General features: G+C 40.3%; 1 protein-coding gene across 1 annotated transcript in view; it reads left to right on the top strand.

Annotated features, from left to right (window-relative positions):
• The first annotated feature begins 313 nt into the window (after positions 1-313).
• Positions 314-23,631, top strand: part of ZSWIM6 (zinc finger SWIM-type containing 6) — a 193,281-nt gene continuing 169,963 nt past the window's right edge. The window contains exon 1 of the mRNA XM_045075298.1: positions 314-1,013. Coding sequence (XP_044931233.1) covers positions 353-1,013 — 661 coding nt within the window. The 5' untranslated portion in view covers positions 314-352. The remainder of the gene's footprint in view (positions 1,014-23,631) is intronic.

The raw sequence follows: 23,631 nt of genomic DNA, 5'->3' as shown, positions 1-23,631 counted from the left end.
CTCCCGCGGGAACCCCGCCTGAGCCCCGCCCCCCGCGTCACAGCAGCCTGACATTCTCACAACCCACCAAGCACCCAACCTCGCCGCCCCCGCTACCCCCGTGTCCGCGAAGTGCTCTATTTATGTTTCAGCTCAGCGATTTGCATAGTCCCCGCCCCTGGCCCTAGGTCCCCCTATCGGTGCCCCGCCTCAACCACGACGTCACGAAGGAGACCCCGCCTCTTGTGCCCGTACAAGGAGCGGCTGGCCCTAGATGGCAGCGTGGCGTCGCCGCGGCGTTTGCGTGTCGCGCTTCCTTGTGCCGTTTATAGGGTCCTGGCACTTCCGCTGTCGGGTTAGAAGCGGCGCGGTCATGGCGGAGCGCGGACAGCAGCCTCCTCCCGCGAAACGGCTCTGCTGCCGGCCGGGCGGCGGCGGCGGCGGCGGGGGCAGCAGTGGCGGTGGAGGAGCGGGTGGCGGCTATAGCTCTGCCTGTCGGCCCGGTCAGCGGGCGGGCAGTGCGGCTGCGGCGGCGTGCGGGGGCGGCGCGGCGCTGGGGCTGCTGCCGCCGGGCAAGACCCAGAGCCCGGAGTCGCTGCTGGACATCGCGGCGCGCAAGGTGGCGGAGAAGTGGCCGTTCCAGCGCGTGGAGGAGCGCTTCGAGCGCATCCCGGAGCCGGTTCAGCGCCGCATCGTTTACTGGTCCTTTCCCCGCAGCGAGCGGGAGATCTGCATGTATTCGTCCTTCAACACCGGCGGCGGCGCCGCGGGCGGCCCCGGCGACGACAGCGGCGGCCCCGGCAGCGCGGGCGGCGGCGCTGGCGGCGCGGGCGGCGGCGGCGGCTCCTCGTCCTCGCCGGCCGCCACCTCGGCCGCCGCCGCCGCTGCCGCCGCCGCCGCCGCCGCCGCCGGGGCCGGAGCCCCGTCGGTGGGTGCTGCCGGGGTGGCAGACGGCGGCGACGAGACACGGCTGCCCTTCCGCCGGGGCATCGCGCTGCTGGAGAGCGGCTGCGTCGACAACGTCCTGCAAGTCGGTGAGTCACGGGGCAGCCGCGGAGCCGTCTGTCCGTCCGTCCATCCGTCCGTCAGTCCCTCGGGGAGGGGCGCCCGACCCCTCTCCTCCGGGCAGCCCCTCAGCCGGCCGCGGGTCCGCACCTCCGCCCGGTGCCCTCACCGACCGGGACCGTCCTCCGGAGCGGAGCGCCCATTTCCTCCTCGCCCCTCCCTGCCTCCGTCTCCCCGGACGGGCCAGCGCGAGTGGGAAATGAATCAGCAGGACTCGCCCCGCGGCGGGTTGGCGGGGTGGGTTGTCGGATGCCCCCGGCCCGCTCCATACCCCGCCTTCCTCCCGGGGAGCACGTCCCGGAGGGCTGCTCGTCCTTTTTGGGGGGTGGTTGTGGACAAAGGCGCAGGCTGACGGCCGGGCTCCGGCCGGAGGGTGTGTGTGGCGGGGCCGTGCGGGGCGGGGGAGGGGGCGCGGGCCGTACAGACAATGCCGGCCGGAGGCGAGCCGGCGGCCGGGCCGCACTCTGCTCTCTCCCTGCCCTCTTCCCTTGTCTGCCGCTCGCTCCTCTTTCTTTCTCCTCTCCCCCTCCCCGCCCCCTCTATTGGAGGGGTGGGGACTACATTTTAATGCCACTCGGCTGCCGCTCTTCTCTGGGCTCCGACGGGCTGGCGGCCGCGGCGCTCTCCGGGGTCGTTGCGGCGTCTGGTCTGGCCCGGGCGAGCTCAGCCGGCGGCCCCGGGATTTAAATGTCTGTTTTTTCCCCGCGCCTCCCCTGTCTAGGAGCAGCGCGGAAGGGAGGGGGCGGCGGGCCGGACCCCCTCTCAGAGACCTCTCTCCCCCCGAGGGCGTCCCCGCGTCGACGGGCGCGAGCCCGGGAAGGAGCGGCTGGCGCTTCCCTTTCCTGCCGGGTCTGGCGGTGCTCGGGGGGCGCCTGCCGCCGGAGTTTGGTTAGCGCTGGGTGGCGGGTGGCGGTGCGCGGGGCGAGCTGCGGGGAGCAGTTACGGGGTTTGCGCTCGCTGCCGGCGGCGGCAGGAGCGCGAGGCGGAGGGGCTCCGCGGCCGCGCAGTGTCCCTCCAGGCGCGGCCGCCTGGCAGCCGGGCGCGATCCCGCACTTTGTTCTCATTTTCAGGTTTATTTGTGCCTCTTTCAGTTTTCTGTCATCCTCCGAAAGGGAGGACCCAAACAAAAGAGTCTCTTTATTTCTTTTCAGAGCTTGTAAAGTAGAAGATGTTTGACAAAGGGGAGAGAGAGAAGGACTTGTGATTTAAAGCTGCACAGTCCTCCTTTCTCTGACAGACCATGAGAGTTTTCTCAAATACCGAGTTTAAAAGCTTTCCTTGTCGTCGCTCCCTATCCCCAGTGTTGTTGTTGTTGTTTTTTGGCCAGCTATCTTTTTCAACCGTAGGATGGGGATGTTTGGGCTGGACTGAAAAGAACAATGCTATTATGAAATTCCCTTCTTTCCGTATTTTTCTCTTGATTGTAAACGACATATTTTCTGTCCCCCCTCTTCCGTATTGCTCTCTACTTTAAATAGTATTGCGGTGAGCATGGTACCTAATGAATGAGGAGACGGTTGGAAGCATCCCTGTCTCTTATTTTTCATCTTTTCTTTCCGTAGTCCATTCTTTTTATCCTTCTCTTTGGGAGTCTAGTGGGGGTCTGGTTAGGGGCCCCAAAAGAGAATGAAGATTTCTTTAATCCTCTGTGGTTAATTTGAATTCTGAATCAATCTGCAAACGTGATTTTCTGTTTGGTCATTTATTTCCAAAGGCGGCCCCCAGTCTTTTCTAGGTTCTGTACCTTTTTCATATTTCTAGAGGGGTTTTAACTTTTGAGGCTCTCCATTCTTCTTCAAAAAAACAAAACAAAACAAAACTAATTAGCATTCTTTAAAGTTACACCTCTTTCCCCAACCCTCACGTCCCCCTTGTTTCCTGCTGGGTTGAAATGGATTGAAGCACATCCATGGTTTCTCAGTATAACCAAACTAGAGTTTGGGAATTTTTATGGCTTGGCTGGCAATGTTGAATTTTTTTTCCCCCTTCTGTGCTTGACTCTGCTTGCAAGCAATGAGGAATGACAGGAGAGCACATAGGGAGGGTTTCTTGGCTGATTACATTTAAGCCAGGAATTCACTGTGAAAATAAAGCCAAGGGGCGATAAATAAAAGATGCAATCTTCTCTAGGAGACAGACACACAGCGTGGGCTTTGCCTGCTTTCATCAGTGAAGAGGCCTGGGTGAGTTGTAAAAGAAAATAGTAACTTTTTGAATAGTCCCCGAAGGGGGACTGAGGCCACTGAATGGAGTTGGCAGTGGCTGATGTGAAACAGTGTGATGGTTCTTGCATAGTTGGAATTGACCACCCTTTTGGAAACACTTACATACGTGCTAAACAAGTGCTGTACAAATTGTGGAAAATATTCTTTTTTCCCCTCTGAGTTTTGCCAGTTTCCTTAACTTCCAAGTTGTATTACTTGTTGTGCCAGTCAGCTTACTAGATGGAAGGCTGTTAAACGCTTGGCAGCTGGCACTGTGAGATAGAAAACTTTACGACCAGGATTTTTGTTGTGGAAGGGGAATGGAGAGAATGACTAGATTAACCATCTAATTTAGCTTTGGTTGGTGGGTTGAATTGGTATATTAACGCAAGAGGCTTATTTTATAATTTTTGCAAACTGAGGTAGAAGTTGTTCTAGCTTCAGAACCTGAAATGGGAAAGATGATAGGACCATAAGCAGTGTTCTGTTATTGCAAAATTGCAAGTTTGTTTGTAGGTGAAGTATTTACTGACTTTTGTAGGGGTGACTGAATTATAGATGGAAGAGGTACAATCTAATTTTTGGACTTCATTTTATATCCACACGTTGGAGACTATTTAAGGATTGAGGGTCAGAGAATTGGGACTTCCCAGAAATTAAACATACTTGTTAGTTATTTTTCAACTCCTATTTTAAGAAGAAATTTAAAAGGAAAAAATTAAGCCTTTGTAAAAGGTATTTAAAGGTATTTAATTGGTGCAGAGCTGTCCATCAGTTGATTATAGGAAGTTTTAGAGAAAGTATGCTTGGCTTACTTTTATTAAATAATGATACATTAAAAGGGAGCCATTGCTAAGGGGTATGTTAGTATTATTGACATCTTTGAAGTAATAATTTTAGAAGTCACATAAAAATTTCCCCCCAAATATTGCCTGGCAAAGAGGTTTCCTAATATGATCTGGAACTCAAATTATAAAGACAATTCAAATTAAAAGACAGATCAATTTAATTAGATAAAAAAACAACATTTCTGTAGGACTGAAAATATGATAAGCAACTAACTGGGGCAGATATGTGCAGCAGGTTGGAGGCTAACAGAGAACTATGAAAAATTAGTTTAAAAAATAAAAAAGAGAAAGATGAGTAAGTTAAAAAATGAGCAATGGCTTTCACAAAGAAATGCAAATGATTAATAAATTTGTCTTAACTCTTACATAAGGAGACACAAATAAAGGTGACATGCCGTGTTCATCTGCCACAATGGTGAAGACAAAGAAGATGGGTACATAGTACCCAGAATTGGGTGAGGAGGTGGGAGAAGATGCTACATCCCCAGCTGCTTGGCTCAGTCTTTTTTGTGTCATTTCTAGAAATTTATCTTACAGACATATTGATATCAGTGCACTGATCTGTTCTGTACAGTGAGCAGTGCTCATTGCAATATGATTTGTAATAATGAAAAGCTGGAATCAGTGGAAATTTCCATCAGAAGGGCAGTGGTTAAGAAGTACTCTGTGGAATTCTATGCAACCATGAAAAATAGTGAAGGAGAGAAATACATACACTGAGAAAAAGAAGACCAGAACATTCATTTAAAAACAAGTCATATGTTCATGTAGTAGGCTCTAATTTCTGTTTAAAACAAAAAGATAGACCTTACTTACAGATGTATAAAAATGTCCAAAAGGCTACACGAGCAACCATTGAGCAGTGGATATCTTTGGGGAAGGGCAGTCAAGTGGATGGCAAAGTTTTGAGGGTAATTTTACTACTGTGTTCTGGTCAGATTTTTCTTCAGAGTAGAAAAAGAAGCATGTATTTTGGTAATGCATGTGTTTTTTTGTTTATCCTTGTGTTTTTTAGTTTATATTTTTTGTTTTGGGGCACATGTGTTCGGTTTCTGAAGATTGGTATACGTTCAGTTTTGTTTCAAGACAGACAAGTTTCCTTATTTGTGACTAGGCATTTTATTTTATTTATTTATTTTTAAAAAGATTTTATTTATTTATTTGACAGAGAGAGATCACAAGTAGGCAGAGAGGCAGGCAGAGAGAGAGGAGGAAGCAGGCTCCATGCTGAGCAGAGAGCCTGATGCGGGGACTCGATCCCAGGACTCCCGAGATCATGACCTGAGCCGAAGGCAGCGGCTTAACCCACTGAGCCACCCAGGTCCCCAATGACTAGGCATTTTAAAAGCATGAAGTGTTCAAACAAAACTGGGATCTTGTCTTTAGTATGGGCAGGAAGGAGATAATTTTTAAAAGGAGTTGCTTTTTTTGTTTGTTTGTTTTGTTTTGCTGGTAACTTTTGGGGAGAATAGAATATTGTCCACAATTCTGTTAATACTTTGGTAAAAACATTGTTGTGGCCTTTTCAAATTCATAACCTAAAATTTTTTGTTTTAGGGGGTAGCCAGGCAGTAAAGGGCAATCTTTTTTAGGATTAGGTTGGATAAAATTTTTAATCACTTTATTTATTTAAGGCTGAATTGTTGGTATTTCTTCCAGGGTTTTGGTTTTCTTTAGAGACCAGAGATTGTTATATAAAGATGTGATTCCAGATGTACTTTCAGAACTGGGTGTTTTTTTATTGGTGATAGTAATTTCAGTGAAAGCATTTTCTAGAGTAGAATGATAATATGGAATAGTTTAAAAATCAGGTCCTTTATGTTTTCTGCCTTTTGATTAATGAAGAAGTACCCCAAAGAAAAAATTTTGTAACTAGAGTTGCATACGTATTTTTTTTTATTCTGTGCCAGTTGAAATGTTTGATTTGCTCACAATTGTTGATTTTTTTTAAAAGTGCGTACTTCAGATATGCTTAGCATTGTTCTGAGGAAAGTTAAAATTTCAATTTTATGTGAGAAAATCTTGGAATTTCTTTTAATACTTTTAATACTTAGGCTAGTATTGGTCTAGTGGGGAAATCTAAAGTGTTCAGGAAACAAAACTTCTTGTAGCGGAAAGATTTCAGTTATACTGGAAGGTGAATTGCAGATCTGAATTAAGGAAACATCTTTACTCTTGCTTCAGTCTTTCTTTAGTTTCTTGCCCTGAGTTGTATTCTGAGTATACTTTGGGTTGACGAGGAAAAGGCCATCCCCCTTATTTTATTTAAACTGTATGCTGAATTTCATCCTTTTTGCAAAGATTTTGATACCTTTTCTTTTAGAAAGATCAGAATGCCTGTGGAACACATCCTTTCATAGAAGAATTATTGCAATTAATTGAACAGCTCAAGTCATTATTGTCTTAAGTATGTCTTGGCCAATTTTTAAGATGTTTATCCTGGGCCTCTTTTCTTTTCAAAATGGGTAATCAATTGCCATCAATTCTAACTCTAAATGTTTCATTTGGAAAGACAGAGACCAGCATATCTTTTCTGGTCACACTCCTATTAAAGGCTTAGTTAATAGTGTTTGATATCAGTGAACAGGATGGCAGGGGAGGAATACTGATGTCTTTTAAAAAAGATGTACCTTTTAAAAACTGCATGATTGGATATGTAGTAATTCTACATGTTTACATGCTCTGTATTTTTGTGTTAGAAAACCAGTTTTTCTTCAAGAATTCAAAGTGAATTTGGTACCTTTAAGAAGCTTAGTTGTGTATACATAAGATAAAGCAAACTCTTGTGGTGTTAGAAATTTTCATGGGGCAGTCATTAAACTTGAACTACTGTTGACCTCCAAATATTATATTTAAGAGGACAAATATCCTAAAAAGAAATATGATTATAGGTAAGTTATAAACATCTTAGAAACAACACAGATTATAGGCACCAATTTTTAAGTGAGCATAAACTACATGGAATCCTTAGTTATCTTTCAAACTACTGTGATATAATTTCAAGAACAGTGCTTTCTCACAATAAAAAAGCCCAATTTAATTTTCTTGGTTTATTAATTTTTTGACATATGTAAATGTTTGGGGATTATAGTAAGTTAGAAAACAAACTGTTTCCTTCTTGAAGTGGATGGAAAGACTCTCAATCTCCTTTTGAGAAATCAGTACCACATGGTAATTTGGCGAAAAACACTAGATAGTCTAGCTCCATGGGAATAGACTCTAGTTTCTCAGTCCTGGCCGGACTGAGAATAAAGTATGTTGGTTAGATTCATTCGAAAAACCTGAGTATCTTTCCAGTTTTTTTCTTTGGTGCACTGTGTTTTGCTAAGAATATGCTCTGTACCTGGTTTTCAGCTCTTTAAAAATAGGATGTTTCCTTTATTTTTCTCATTTAGAAAAGGTAGCTAAAGCAAGCTTTGGAAAGAATGTAGTGCAAAATCTGGTTTTCATTTGAAACTTAAAGATTGATTTTCAGGGGCACCTGGGTGACTCAGTGGGCTAAATCCTCTGTTTTCGGCTCAGGTCATTATCCCAGAGTCCTGGGATGGAGCCCCGAATTGGGCTCTCTTCTCAGCAGGGAGCCTGCTTCCTCCCCTTCTCTCTCTGCCTGCCTCTCTGCTTACTTGTGATCTCTGTCTGTCAAATAAATACATAAAAATCTTTAAATAAAAAAGATTGGATTTCAGCAAATAGTAAGTGAATGCTGTTGCTAAGGATATGCTAAGTGTTTTATATTTGCGAGATACCTAAGTGATAATTAGTTTGGTGTCAGTTAAAATGTATTGTATATATCTACATATATTCATGTATTTGTAACTTATTTGATGTTCAGAAGTGAGCACAAAAGAAGATGAACACAGGTGTCATTTGAGTATCATTACCCAAAGCGTATTCTAGTGACCCTTATATACAAATGCATTGTGCTCTTTCTTTTTAAAATATGCTAACAGATGAGAAGCTGTTTTTACAAAATGCTTTTGCATGATAGTCATTATCTACTTGTAGAGCTGAGGCCCAGACATGTTGAGTAATTTGTCCAGAGAGGGATAGTAAATTGCAAGGTTAAACCTTGAATTTCTGTTTTTCCACTATTCTTACTTTGCTGGGATTGTTTGGGAAGTTTTACAAAACTCCAGAGCTCAGGGCAAGCATATTCTTTTTTTTCTTTTTAAGAATTTTAAGGTTTTTAAAGGTTTTTTTATTTTTAAGTAATCTTTATACCCAATGTAGGGCTCAAACCCATACCCTAAGATCAGTAGTCGTGCATGGTCCACTGACTGAGCTAGCCAGGCACCCCAGGACAGGCATATTCTTGAATGTAGAATGACTGGACTATTGTAGAGCTTATTTGGCAAACATTTTATTGAATGTTATAAAAGTATTTCTAGATAGCATTTTAGTATCTGTCTAAAATCTAATGGCTTCAGTTAAGCAATGCTTCTAGCATGCTAAATGCATGCTAGTGTGAAATATTTGTAGACATTTGGAAATTGTAGAGATTCTAAGATGAGATGAAAGTTTTGAAAAAGTTAGTTACAAGTGTTGACTTGATGAAACTGTATGACAGCCTTGTGAGCACATGTGACTGTACTCCAGCACCTGTGCCTACCTCTATGTAGTAAGGAAGTTACTGGAAGTGTAAAATGGTCATGCGGAACAACAGAAGTTAATACCCAATAACAACTTTGGTTGCTCTGAATTTAGTATATTTATGAAAACTTAACCAGTAGTGTCTACCTTTGACCTGTTTTTGTAAGTTCTTCAATATTTTGTCATTGTCCTGTACCCTTATGCCAGTAGGTGGTATGTACATAGCTGCTAGATGAAAATGGTCTTTCCTATAATTGTTGTGGTCTCAAAAGCTTCTGTAATCTCTCCAACTCTGAAAGACCTCTTGTATGATTGGGAGCTTTTCTTTACTGAGCTGAGCATGATTCACAGTGAGCTTCCTTAATACTACTGCAGCAGTATCTACTAATAGTAATAGTAGTTATAGTAGTTAACACTTTAATAGCCTTAACCTTGTGTTAGTTACTGCTCCAAGCGCTTTGTATTTCTTAACAGTCTGATGAGGTAGGTATTTTTATCATCTTCATTTTATAGATGAAGAAACCAAAGCATTGGGAAAAAAATGAAAGGGACTTTTGCCTTGTCACACAGGCTGGTACGTTAGTAAGCCAAACCCACCCCCGCTGGCTGGTACTCTTAGCCTCTACGTAATACTGCCCATGATGTGTCATCATTAATTACTCTAGAAGGTTCATCTTTAGGTTTATAGTCTTTCTACTTTCTAGAGTGATTTTCATAGTATCCAGAATTTTAAATTGTGATCACAGCTATGATTTTTAACATGTATTTTGAAATTTGACTCGAAACACTGCATTTCAAAAATTCCTTTTGTGAATGAATTTCAGCTTTAGAAGATGGTTGTGAGGGTGGTTTTGATCATCTTCCATTGGGCATTTTTAACTTTTGAAAGAGGAGTAACTTTTAGGGTAGAGCTAAATGGGATCTGTATGAAGCAGAGGTTATCTCTCAAGGTGTATTTAAGAAATTATTTATCTCATTTTAAGGCCCCTTTTAAGTGTTATGATTAAAAATCATACTATTTCTTATTGCTGGTAAAAAGATTTAATATTCTTTGAGAAAGAGTTTATTGGAAAGACGTTAATTTGAAGGATGCAGTAGGACCTGTCAGTACATTTAAACTCTTACTAACCAAATGAATTGATCAAGTAAATTGGAAGTTCATTTAGTGAATTAATGTGCTTAAAATTCAGGCAACTCACTGCCTGATCCTGCCTTATTTAACAGTCTCTCTGTTTACTTAATGCATTTTTCATTGTTAATTGATGTCAGATCTCTAATGTTGGAAGATACTATACAGAAAATATGCATAGGAGGTTAGCATGTAGAGTGAGTCCACAGAAGCAAGATTTATTTATTTTTAAAGATTTTATTTATTTATTTTATAGAGATCACAAGTAGGCAGAGAGGCAGGCGCGGGGGTGGGGGTGGGAAGCAGGCTCCCCACTGAGCAGAAAGCCCGATGTGGGGCTCGATCCCAGGACCCTGAGATCATGACCTGAGCCGAAGACAGAGGCTCAATCCACTGAGCCACCAGGCGCCCCCAGAAGCAAGATTTAAATTAAATCTCTTAATTAGATCAGTACAATTTCGAATGCTATATGTGCCACATTGTACCTGTTAAAAAATTTGCTGACAGTGACCAGCATTTGTATAAATTAAATATTTTATGATTTCGGTGTAATGGGCAGAGCCTGCAGCCTTTTCTAGTACTAGGTTGATATTTCTTGGTGAAGGCCTGTGGAAGTTGAAGGCAGCACTGTATTTGGTTGTGTTCAACCTTTGCTTCTGCTACTGCTTTATCCTAACTCATTTCTACAGAGAAAATGGTCATGGCTTTTATAAATATTTGTCATAAAATCAACCCCCAAAACTCAAATACCAGAAATTTGTAATCTGATTGATATAGTGATGAGTGAGACCCCCCCCCTTTTTTTTTTAAACCAGTTTGCCCTATTTCTTTAGGACCTTGTTTATTTTTTTTTAAATTTTTATTTATTATTATTTTTATTTTTTAGCACTCTTTAAGCTTTTTTAGCACTTAGTATTTTGCATTCCTGGCACCATCTTTTAGGCCTCCTCTTCCTGTCAGTCACCTGTGTGATGTTTTTCATCTGCTTCCTGTAGACAGTGGTAAAGCTGAGGACTGAAATGACCAATGGCTGCTTTGTGATGGTGGTAGAATCAAGTGAGACTTGGGGATACAAGGTAGAGGAGCCTCTGAAACCAACTTTTTCAGCATTTCACCGTCTGTCTGTCTTTCTCTCCTTGCCTCACCGCACTTCTTTTTCTTCCCTTTTTTTTTTTTTTTGAAAGATTTTATTTATTTATCTGACAGAGAGAGATCACAAGTAGGCATAGAAGCAGGCAGGAGGGGGGGAAGCAGTCTCCCCACCAAGCAGAGCCTGACTTGGGGCTCGATCCCAGGACCCTGAGACCATGACTTGTGCCGAAGGCAGAGGCTTAACCTACTGAGCCACCCAGGCGCCCCTTTTCTTCCTTTTTTAAGTGTGGGGGAATGGAGCAAAGAGAGTGAGGATTAGGAGGGGGAGGGAGTGGTAGGAAAAAAGGGAGGAAATCCTGAAGAGGTAGGAAATACCAGCCAAGAGCATACTCTGTTCCCTTCTTTGCCTGCAGTTGTCTCCTCCCCTCCAGCTTCCCTTGATTTAGGGAAATAAAGCTGAGGTCACAAGGACCTATGTGTTCCAGCTGCTGCTTGGCTGCTATTTTTAGCCTGGCCCTGCATCAGACTGGCACCAGGCCATGATGGCACCGGGCCAGCACGTTGTGGGACTGCTGGCAAATGTCAAAAACCCAACTTTTCAGTTATCCGACTAAACTAATTTTCAGGCTTTAGGCATATTCTCCACCATGATACTCTATGATACTCTACTTACCTCTTCTTTTTTGAAATGGGATGTACTGTTTATTTTTAGAAAGTATTGATTTTTGATAGTGGTCTTCATACTACTATAACTGTGTTAGATGGGAGAAAGATTTAAGAGTTGCCATATCAGGTCACACTTAATATCCTGCTCAGTCATTTTGGTTTTGTGGTGGCACCAAGAAGTGTGAAATTTGCTGGACTTATTTAATATGCCTTGGGCATCTTTTAAAATTGCTGTTGCTGTTAAAGTTGTAGAGTCTGAATTGGCTTATATAATTACAGGTGTTGTCAGACATTTTTAAAAAACACTTGTATAGTTTTTTTTTTTTTTTTTTACAGTTGTCAGTGTTCCCTTTGCTAACAGTTGTGTGTAGTTAGGTTTGGTTAATGCTGTAGGAATATGTTCCCTAGGTCCCAAAAGCTTATTATTTATTCTTGTAGGGAGCAGCTAGGTATTTGGAATTTCGGTATCTGCGTCTAGATTATGCATATTCTACAGCCAGTATTATGTGGATTTTACTTGCAAACTGAGTTTTAAATTTTTGACTGCATGTGTGAATTTCAGTACTTACTTGATTTCTTGATTCATTCAAAATGAAAAGTACATTGTATTTGTTCTTGCATAATTTTTGAAAAAAGTAAAAAGAATGTTGGAGTGTGAATCTGTATCTTTGAAGGGACTTCGGTAAGAACATTGTGTATATTCTTTCCACAGTGGTACATAAACAAGCTGAGTTATATTAGGGATGATTTTCATTGGACCATGGACTACACTGAACATGAATAGAACCAGGGATGATGGTTTTTATTCACTTATTCAATGAGCAGTGGTGTAATATACTTAGATTCGTTGAATGGCAGGATAACATTTAGTTAGTGCATTGATCTGATGTCCGTAAGGTAGCGCAAAATAATTGGCCAAAATAACTAGAAATAGAATCAAATTGATTTTTTTTTCTTCATTTTGTCTTGAAGGTAGTTATTGGATGAATTCTGCTGAATTCACTTGTGGAATAAGAAAGTTTAGGTGAGGGATTTAGTGAGAGGTGAATTTCTGGCATAATAGCTTAGAGAAGGCAGATGTTTTAGAGTTTATTTACATTTTTACATCTTAAGACAAGGTGCTTACATCGTGGATAAGAGCAAATTGGGCAGCTTGCTTTTGCTGAGCTGAGAATATTTTATTTTTTTTACTTAGGGTGAAAATAAAAATTATAATTAAAATGTCTTGGGTATAGATTATCAAGTACGTTGAGCTCTAACACAGTGTAGTAATTGTGCCATTTGGTGTCTTTTTGGAGTTAGTGGTTATAGTAGTTATTCCAAAGGTGTCTGAAAAAAGATCCATTGATCTGTCTATATATGTTTCTTCTAGATGGTTGTTCATCTGTATAGATAGATAGACACATTATCTATCCATATAATTTAATATGATTCGTAGAACATTGTAATCTACCTGATGATAGTAGGTAAGTGACTATAGTATGGACCCTTAATGTAATTTAGATTTTATTTAGGTGAGTCACGTAAATGATGTCAGTACCAGATCAGCTTGATTAAAACCAAAGCCCAGAAAGTAGCCCAGCACCAGACTGGTGCTGTTTAAAGTCCTTATAAGCAAAGGGCTCAAATGGCGTTCCTTATTGGAACTTGCCTGAGCAGTTTCCATGCTCTTTTCATGGATCTCTCTTAGTAACTTATTTAAAAAGCATTTTTGTCTAAGCTTTCATAAATAGCAGGAAATTCTAAAGTACTAGATAATGCATTTTTTGCTTTTAATAAGGATGGTTGCAGTGAGGAAAAAAGTTTTCAGAAGACTATTAATTTTAACAATTTATACAAAATACTTTTATTTTAAAATGGACAGATTTAAAAAAATGTTTTAATAGTAATTTGTTTCATTTATGATTTTTTCATTCTCATTTTTAATAATTTACTTTCATAGTTTATAAGTTCCTGGGTGTTGGAAAAAAATTGGTGATACAGGAGTGAGTGATGATGAGTTTATTCAAAATTCAGTGTATATATGAAATCTGAATTTGTCTTAGTAGCCCATAGCTTAGGAGTGGCTTATTTTTGATTTTGGTAAATCCTGAGACTTCTGAGTTCTTGTGCTTTTCTATGAAATCGGTGCTCTTCTGAAAACCTTATGAGGATATGGTTTGCATTTTTTAACTGTGTGTGTGTGTATGTGTGTGTGTGTGGGGTCTTAGGAAGGAATGGTGATTGTGGTGGGCTAAACTCAGAAAAGCACAAAAAATTCACGTAGCCATGTTCAGATTTCAAGAACTTACATTTCTTTGGGTTGAATATTTAATGTAATACAAAACTTATTTTTTTTTTTAAAGATTTTATTTATTTGACAGAGAGAGAGAAATCACAAGTAGGCAGAGAGGCAAGCAGAGAGAGAGAGAGGGGAGGAAGCAGGCTCCCTGCAGAGCAGAGAGCCGGACGCGGGGCTCAATGCGCGGCTCCATCCTAGCACCCTGGGATCATGACCCGAGCCGAAGGTAGAGGCTTTAACCCACCGAGCCACCCAGGCGCCCCTACAAAACTTATTTTTTACCTAATCTTCTCCTCCCTCCCAGTTCTTCCTCTTAAAAATAGTAATAATTCAGAAGGTAATTTGTGAAAGTTCAGTGTATAACGGCAGTCTACATTATGATAGTTTTAGGATGTATTGGCTAGTTTTAAAAGTTTATTTCCTTGAGGGGTGCCTGGGTGGGTCATTTTGTTTAGCCTCTATCTTGGGCTCAGGTCATGATCCCAGCGTCTTGGGATACAGCCCTGCATCCATTCCCTGCTCAGTGGGGAGACTGCTTCTCCCTCTCCTGGTCCCTCTGTGCACACTCTCTGTCATATAAATAAATAAAATCTTTAAAAAAAAATTAACTTCCTTGAGTTGTTCTGTCCCTCTTTGATCTGTTGCAGTTGTGGATCAACTAGTTTTCTCTTTTTTGGTTTGCTTTTTTAATCATTAAGAATTGAGCTTTGATCCTGACTCTTTTAAGAAGCCTTTTTAAATAAATCTAGAAAATTCTATGTTTGACTCTTTTAAGAAGGCTTACTTAAGAAATCTAGAACTGTCATACTGTTTTAAAAAAAAAAGATACAGTAAACTGGGTATGTTTAAATAATACGGTTTTCTTCTAGTGAAATTAGGTTGACCTTCTGAAATTCTACAAGGGGTTGTTGTGGGGACTGACACCTGCATATCTAATTCGTCACCTTTTCCAAACTTGAGAAGAAAATTGTGGAACTCATCCTTAATGAAATATTGGAGGAAAAAGAGAGGTGATTTCTTATGAGAAATCAGAAAATCACATTCTTTGTAGCATTGCAGATATCTAAGCCTCTTTAATAGAGGGAGCAATGGTTGACTATCAGATGACTGAAAATGTGAAGTGCTAACAAACAAATGTAAAAGTATTCTGCCATACACAGTTACAGAGTCATTTTGAGTTGCCCATTGTTTATTTTTAGTCTTGTTCTTCGGGATGAAAATCTGAGAGTATTTAAAGACCAGCTCCCTTTTTGGTGTGAAAGATGTATCTGCCAAATTGAAAAAAAAGGTACTAGCAAATTTTAAATTCAGGAGAACCAACTATTAATAGTGCCCATGCAGTGTATATGTAGTAGAGGTGGAAATGTTACTTGAATGAATAAGCTTAGATTACATGCTAGTCTTTCTGGGCGCCTGTATGAAATTCTTTAAGTTGAAAAAAAAAAAAAAGCTCCAAGTTGTAATTTCTACTTGAATAGTAATACTTTGAATAGGAATATGACCACAAGATAGGTAGATTAGTATTTAGGACTTGGTCTATTACCATCAGTTTATTTCTGCAGAAACAACCTTATAAAGTTTCTTTTTCTTATTTGAGGGGACTTTTTCTGTAAGCTTGCTGACTTGTTAATAGCAATGGCCAAAAAGCTGTTATAAAAGCCGTTTATTTATTTGAGGATTCCAACCCTAAACAGAAAATAAATTGGGCATTCCTGTGTAGAACAGTACTTTTGAGTTATCCAAGAAAATAACTTTCAATTATAAATGCCTTTGAGGGATTAAGAGATTGTCTTTCCTTTTATTTGCTATTTCACTTTTTAAAGAAGCTGACAAAAATAAATTTAGGGTTTTTTTAAACTTTTCTTTCCAGATGATTTGCAAAACATGTATAACTTCAAAACATCCCACAAGATCTGACATCTTATGAAAAGACATTGGCTAATTAATAGGAGTGGTTTATTAAACTGGTCTACAAAATGCTGATGACTTTCTCTTGAGGTAGAATTTGCTTCAGACTCTGTTTTGCCCAAAGCGGCCTAACCAAACAGTGTTTTGAACAATAACTTGATAGTAAAGGTGTACTCCCAGTGCTTGGTTCAGATGGGTTATCCAGATATTGGGTGACCTTGTGTTCCCATTTGTCCAGCCCATCTTAATTTATGCCTCATTTCTTGCCATAATTGTCCCTTCTTTCACTCTTGTAAGTGTTCCAGTTTAGATTATAAAGTATGTAGTTACTATACTTACATGTGTATCTTGTTTTTCACAAAGGGGGGCAGTTAATAAATTATTTTTAAAGTTAAACTCTGTGTTTGCACGCGCATGTTCCAGTGTATGTGTAGGGAGAGAGGGGAGAAAGGAACATTGTTTGAGGAGTTAATTGGGACTGAAGGGAAACTTTGATCTCTGGTCTTCATCAGCTGCTCCACTCTATCTCTTTCAGATAGGAAATACATGATTTCTGTCTGTGTTCTTACTGACATCAAGAGGAAACAGTTAATAGATTCTCCAACTTTGTGGGTTTCATGGATTTCTCCCCTCTGCCACCTGCTCCCTGCCCTTCCCTTCCCATCCCACCCCTTTTTTAGGGGGGGGCAATTTAAAGATATGTAAATCTTCCTATTCTTATTTGATGCTATACCATTTTAGTATGTTTCTTTTAATGATACCATTCTCTTTGCACATTTTCTTACCTTAGATTGATGTTCACGGTTACTGCTCATTTTATGTACTGGCAGTTGGCCACTTCTCTGAGTGTCTTATTTGCTAATCACATGACTGTGAGCTTGAGAGTACGTCTGACCCATCAGGAGACTAGAGTCCTTGTTGCTGGCTCTTGTCTTACTACCTATGTACCCTTAGGCATCACTTATTGGCTCTGGGCTTCCTTGACTCCTTTTAAAATGTGAATAATTATACCTCTCTGTCACCTCTATCAGGAGGTTGTTAAGAGACCCACATGGGAATGAATACATGAAAGTACTTGAATGCTAAATAATTACAGGAGGAAAATACGTTGTTATGCAATGTTCCCCTTTTACCTGATTTTCTCCATTATTTACCTAATTTCTCCAATTTACCTAATTTTCTCCATTATTTTCTTCTAGTTTTCTGTATTTCCCCCAAACCCTGCAATCATCATGTATTGATTTTCTAATCAGATAAGGGAAATATTGTTGCAAAAAATTATTTTGTTACCATTAAAACATTAAATTTTACAATCTAGGATAATCTCTTAATATTTTATTATAATAGTAGATGTTGCCTGATCTAGTGCAACTAAATATTATATGTATTATTGAACAAAGTATGACATGACCTTGATGTTTTAATTCCTCCCTCTTTTTAACCCTAATGAGCAATGAATCTTGTCATTACTGGGAACTCTAGAATTATTCTTCTGAAAGTGGAAAGAGGCATGTATAATATCAATTCAATGATATTCATGAATAGAATGGACAGTTTATGGACTAGCCTGGTGACTTGGGGGTTTAGTAATATTCCATGAATATTTGCTTACTATGGGCAAGCAGAGAATGGAAGAAGTTACAAAGCACTCCGTTTTAGACACATTTCTGAATTTCTCAGGTGATATATCTGTATGCTGATATCTACCTTCCCTTCTTTTAGCAGCTTGAATCAATAAAGAGTTGATTAACCTTTTTCTTATTTAAATTTTTATAAATAAAAGTGTTGAGAAAAATAGTTTCAAGTGAAAATTTAAGAGCTTACTCTCATCTGACATTTTGGGTGGCTTTTTTCCTCTCAATTCTATTTTTAGGTGATCTTGTAGGTCTTGCCATTGAAAGCTGTGCTGATGTGACCTATCTACCCCACTCTCTTTCCTAGCTCTCTGGTGAAAGGCCTGTTAATGACCTTTCTGCACCTCTGGTATGTACCGCGGAGGTTTTTTATTTCATAGAATATGCTTTTTTTCTGTGTATGTATACACATGCATGAGAGAGGACTTCATGTATTTGTAAGAGTGTTAGAATCAGCCTGTAAACTTTGGACTGGCACGTGTTAGCTCTGACACTCTGTATTTTAGCCAGAATGATGTTACCCATGCGCTCCTTGTGCAGAACTTTCAGTGGCCTCCCTTTGCTCAGAGAACTTGAAGTTGTTAGTGGGTATGCACTGGCATGGTCTGGCCTGGATTCTCATCTGCCTCTTGCACATCTTTATCCCTTACCCTTCAGTTGCCTCCCAAGCTGCCCTACTAGCTGCCTCTGCCCACATTCTTTTTTATTTTTTCTGGTTGGAATCCTCTTTCTGCCTGGTTAATGCATTAATTTTAAGTTGTTGTACCTCAGAGAAATCTGGCAAAGACTTCTCTTCTTTGTAACAGTATGCGTGGTCTTCCCCATTAGATAGTATATTTGTGATTATACTGATGGGTGATAAATGTGTTTTTGTATCCGTACCTTTTAGCACAATCCTTTACACATAGTTGACTCCCAAAAGTTTGTTGAATAAATGGATGAAGGAAGTAATGTTTTATTTGAAAAATATTTTTCTGGGGTGCCTGGTAGTTCAGTGGGTTAAGCCTCTGTCTTTGGCTCAGATCATGATCCTTAGGGTCCTGGGATCGAGCCCCGCATCAGGATCTCTGCTCAGCAGGGAGTCTGCTTCCCCTGCCGCCCCCTCTCTGCCTGCTTCTCTGCTTGTGATCTGTCAAATTAATAAAATCTTTAAAAAAAAATTTTTTTTCCTCCTCTCCAGGAAGAGGCACTGCTTGAACTCCGTGGTGCCATTCACCTTTTTTTCCCACACCTATACAACAAAGAATGTGTCAGTTTGAAAAACAGCCCAGCTGTATGTTTGATGGTCACTTTGGGCCACTTCTGTGTTCCCCGGATGTATATTTGCATGCCTGTCTGCTGTTAGAGGGACTTTCTTAGAAGAGTTAGAAGCTCCTATATCGGGGTCACTTGTATTGGTATGTGGGTTTATATGGCATGGACTGAGAAATTCAACTTGTCATGTATTACTGGGAAAAACCCAACAGTCAAAGGTTTTGAGTAGATGATAGGGCATGCGGTTAGAGCAGGAGACTCTCTTGCTCATGTGTGGGTCTGTTCTTGTTTCCTCTTTTTCTCATTTTTCTTGACTGGGTAGCTGTATTGCATCTTGGTGAGCAGGGACAGAGCTTGTGTGCAGGGTCACTGTGGGGCACATAGCAGGTCTGCAAGCACCACTTTTTCCTGTTTATGATTCTGTATTCTTGCCTGTGCTCGAGCCTTTGCTTTTCGGCTTTTTTTTTTTTTTGTCATGTTAACCTTTGGTTCTTCATGTTAGTTTAGTTTAAAAGTAGCAGGCTAGAATGATGCATGTAAAAAATACCAATCAAGTATCTACCACAAAAGGTTATTTCTGTCCCATTAACGTGGTTTTGGACAAACTTGAGTTCTTTCCAGTATCTTGTTTGGTGGTGGTGGGAGTCAACTCTAATTTGAAATTTCTATTCATTTACTGTTCTCTGTACTTGCAGCTTAAAAACATCTAGCATTTTTGAAGTACCAGTTTCAGTGTTCTACGAGCATGATTCTAGCCCTCATGACAACTTTGGGAAGATTCTCTGTTCATTCTGTGGCTCAGGAAACTGGGGCATAAGATGGCTAGGTCACATGTCCAGGAGCACTCAGACAGTCTTTGCCAGACCCGACACTCAGGCCTCCTACTTGTCAAGTGGGATCTTGTTACTGTACCACCATCTTTTCTTTTGTTGAAGGCAGCTTTTCTTTCTTTATGTTCACCAAAGAAGCCATACAGAGACCTTGATCTGTGACCCCATTCAGAAGTCAGTTTCCTGATTGTTGAATGGTGGTCCGTGATTTCTGGGATGTGTTACATTTTATTTTTTAGGCTTTCCTAGTAGAAATGGATATATGATCCATGGTATCTTCTTGCTTCTTGGAGTTGATGCTAAGTTGAATATGACTTTTTTCTTTGCTAAGCTTCTTAAAGAGTTTCATTCACTGTACTTGATGACATTAATAGTTTGGCTTGAAACAATGACAACTTTCTCTTTTAAATTGGTTCCTTGATTTTAGTGGGAGACTTGGGGGCATTTTATGGAGGAGATAACTTCAAAGAGGAGATAGGTTTAATTGAAGCTGCGTAAAGCTTCTGAGGTGCATGCACACAGTTACTGGAAGGCAGCTCCGGGTGCTGGTGGGTTGTTAGCAGCCCTGCTGATGGAGAGATTGAGTAGTTTGCTGAAGCACTGTGGACGTTCTCTCCTTATTAATAAATTAAAGCCTAAAGTCCTGTCTAACTCTTAGAACAAGACTTAACATTTCCTTTCCGTCTTTTGTTTTGGGAAAACTCCTCTGTTCGCAGGGAAGGAAAGATCAGATGTGTCTTTCCAGGCAACACCACGGACTTTTTCTTTTCCTTACTCCCTTCTGTGTGTAACCGTAAGACTCTCTAAAGGGACATTTGCTGTTAAATACACTAGCCTGAAATTTTAAGACCGACCTTCCTGTCTTTCTGTTCTATCTTTTTTCTTTCTCTCTCTCTCTCCCTCTCCCTTCCTCCGTCCCTTTCTTTCTTTTTTAAGACCTTTATTTTTCAGTTGGGAGTAGGCAGTGTAAAGGTGCAACCTGACTGGCTAATGTAAGATATAAGATAGTAAATAGGACACTATCCTTCTTCATAAAACTTGGATTGTTTGATTTGTCTTCTTGTGACCTCATTCCTTTTGCCAACATACTTTCTCAAATTAGTGAACTCTCCTTATAGGTTCAACTTTCATTCCATAGCTGGGTCTTTCTGTAGCCGCTGCAGATTACTTTGTAGACTTGTCTCAAGTTAAAGGCTTATTAATAAGTCTGTGTAACTTGTCATAATTCTAGCACTTTTAACTTTTAAGGTATATGTTTTGATTATCTGATTTACAAAAGTACCATATAAAAATCCACCTATGCTGTATAATTGCTGAAATACTGAATAAGCTCTGCTTTTTATGACCAAGTTATGGGATGAGTAATTACTCTCCAGAGTGAATGTTCAAAATGAAATAACTGTATGCCTAAGGTGTGATGTGACACCAGAGGTATTTAAGCCCCAAAGGTACATAATTATCTCACTCCTTTTGCACATATGCATGAGTACATTTATGCTTGTGGGAAGAGTTTTATGTGCAAAAGAAAACTCACTTCCGGAAAGTGAAGGAGCAGTCCATTATTTTTGAGAGGCTCAAAGGTGGTTTGGTGTTAGAGGCACTATCTTAATCCTCCCCAACAAAATCATACCTCACCGGACTGTAGAGTAAACCAGTGTTAAACTCTGGATTTCAAATAGTGAGAATAATGTAGAGATTTCCTCAGAACACCCTGTTTATAATTCACAGTTTGCTGCTGTATACTTGTGATCGGTCTGTCAAATAAATAAATAAAATCTTACAAAAAAAAAGAACTCTTATAGTCTATTTAAATTTTTAATTTTGTATACAGGTTATGTGTCTGGTCTCTTTCTGTAGATGTGAATCATTAAAGGTAGTACCTCAAGCTGATTTTTCTTTTTTGGTTTTAATTTAATGTTGAAATAGTATTTTAATCACATTAAAAGTATGCCTGATATATCTTTTTTTTTTAAAAAGATTTTTTATTTATTTAATAGAGAGACGGAGATCACAAGTAGGCAGAGAAGCAGGCAGAGAGAGAGGAGGAAGCAGGCTCCCCGCTGAGCAGAGAGCCCGAGGGGGGCTCCATTCCAGGACCCTGGGATCATGTCCTGAGCTGAAGGCGGAGGCTTTAACCCACTGAGCCACCCAGGTGCCCCATGCCTGATATGTCTTAAGACAATTCTGCTAGTCCCATTGAGTTAACTGTGCTGCTGTTGAATAGTATAATATGATCAGGTTACATCATTGTCATTTCCCACAGCCGCGGCCCCCCGCCAAAGGACCAGCTATTTCAGTTTGGGGATTCATTTGATATTTATGACTTAGCTACCTATTCACAGGCCTGGGAGATGAAAATTTCCTTAGCATGGGGACCAGTGCAGCAGGCCCATAATGGCTGCTAGGTCTTCCCTTGGGCTAGAAAAAGGTGAGTTGAGATACCACTGGCTTTGGGACTCCCAAGTAAAACAGTAGTTGATGGTAGCTTACCTGTTTACAAGGTGATTCTCTTGGAAAGCTTTTTTTTTTTTTAAATACAGTCCTAAAAAAATATTTTTATTTGGCAGGGGCCAAATGTTTGCTTAGTTTTGAAACTGAGAACAATACAAACATTTAAAGATTTAACTTCTTAAAAGTATAATTTACAAGTAGTTTATGAAAATAGAACAATAGGGCATGACTGCTCTGCTAACCTCAGTATATTAGAACACAACCACTGTATCAGATAATCATGTACTTAGTGAAGAGATGTGAATTTCAGTTTGCTTGTTGTGGTAGCCATTAGCCACATGTGACTACATGTGGAACGAATCAAGGTGTGCTGCAAGTGTAATGCATGGGGCCGAGATAAGACTTAGTGCAATAAAAAGCATGTAAAATATATCCTTAGTAATTTGTTAAGATGATGTCATTATGGGTATTTTGAATTAAATGAAAAACATTAATCTAATTTCATCTTTATTTTTACTTTTCTAAATGTGGTTACTAGAAAATTTTAAAATTATTTATGTGGCCCACATTTTTCTCTCAATCCTAGTTTCTAGACTCTTTCATCTTTTAAGTTCTTTTTGTTTAGGTATACATTTCAGTTGTAATTTGGTTATGTACTTGATTTTAACTGTTTGTCAACAGAAATCTAAATATCTTGTAATGATTCTTACACCATCGTTCCAAGACAGTGCTCTTGAATTGTTTTCATGGATTTAGGACTGTTTTTCAATTTTAAATTTCTAAGGTAGAAGAACCTTTTGCCAACTGATTACTTTGCAGTTTGAAATTTCACTGGCTATCTTAGTTCCAGTAGTCTGAGTCTAAATCAATTTTATCTTAGAAGAGCTCAGTGGATTGGTTAGGATTACTTAAAATTGAGATTTTAATAGGTAAGGTATACAGTGAGAGCTAAAATTATATTTACTTAAAAAAATCGTTCCTTAGAAACCAATTGGCCTTTGTAATAATGTAAGGAAACTGTCTTAAAGGTTTGATTTTTTTTTTTTTCTCCTATATGAAGACAGAAGGGTGGTGTTTCCTAGAGTTTCACAGTGTTTTTTGGATTTTATTGTCCAATGAAAAAAGAAGAGGGGGAACAGACCAACATATGACGGCCAGTTATTTGTTTCATAGTAGTTTTCATACAGTCGTCTCTGATTTAGTAGCATCAGCATCTCCTGGAAATTTCTTGGAAATGCATATTCTTTAGCAATCCAGATACTGGGACTGGGAAACTCTGGAGGTGGGACCCAGAGCCTGGGTTTTAATAAGCCCTCCAGGTGATTTTTCTTTTCTTTGTAAAAATATTTATTTCATCTAGAGAAGTGCAAACATGAGTGGGGGGAGGGGCAGAGGAAGAAGCAGACTCCATGTGGGGCTCCATCCTACGACCCTGGCATCATGACCTGAGGCAAAAATAGACAGTTAACTGATTTTTATACATTTAAGGCACTCTTCCAGGTGATTTTTATACATGTAGAAAGCACTGGCTTAATATACTGGTTAGGGTCCAGCCAGGAAAAGGAAAACCACTCCAAGCTTTTAAAATAGGAATTTAGTGCAGGATATTGGTCATACAACCTCCTGGTTGTGACAGAGGAGCTGAGAAAGGAAGATAGGATGGTGAGGCAAGCCAGAGATGAACAGCAGCAGGAAGAGAT

This window comes from Mustela putorius, unplaced genomic scaffold, assembly GCF_011764305.1.
Source record: "Mustela putorius furo isolate JIRA1106 unplaced genomic scaffold, ASM1176430v1.1 tig00000145_pilon_pilon_pilon, whole genome shotgun sequence".
Lineage (NCBI taxonomy): Eukaryota > Metazoa > Chordata > Mammalia > Carnivora > Mustelidae > Mustela > Mustela putorius.
The sequence above is the reverse complement of the archived record's forward strand: the minus strand, read 5'-3'. Positions and strand labels throughout refer to the sequence as shown.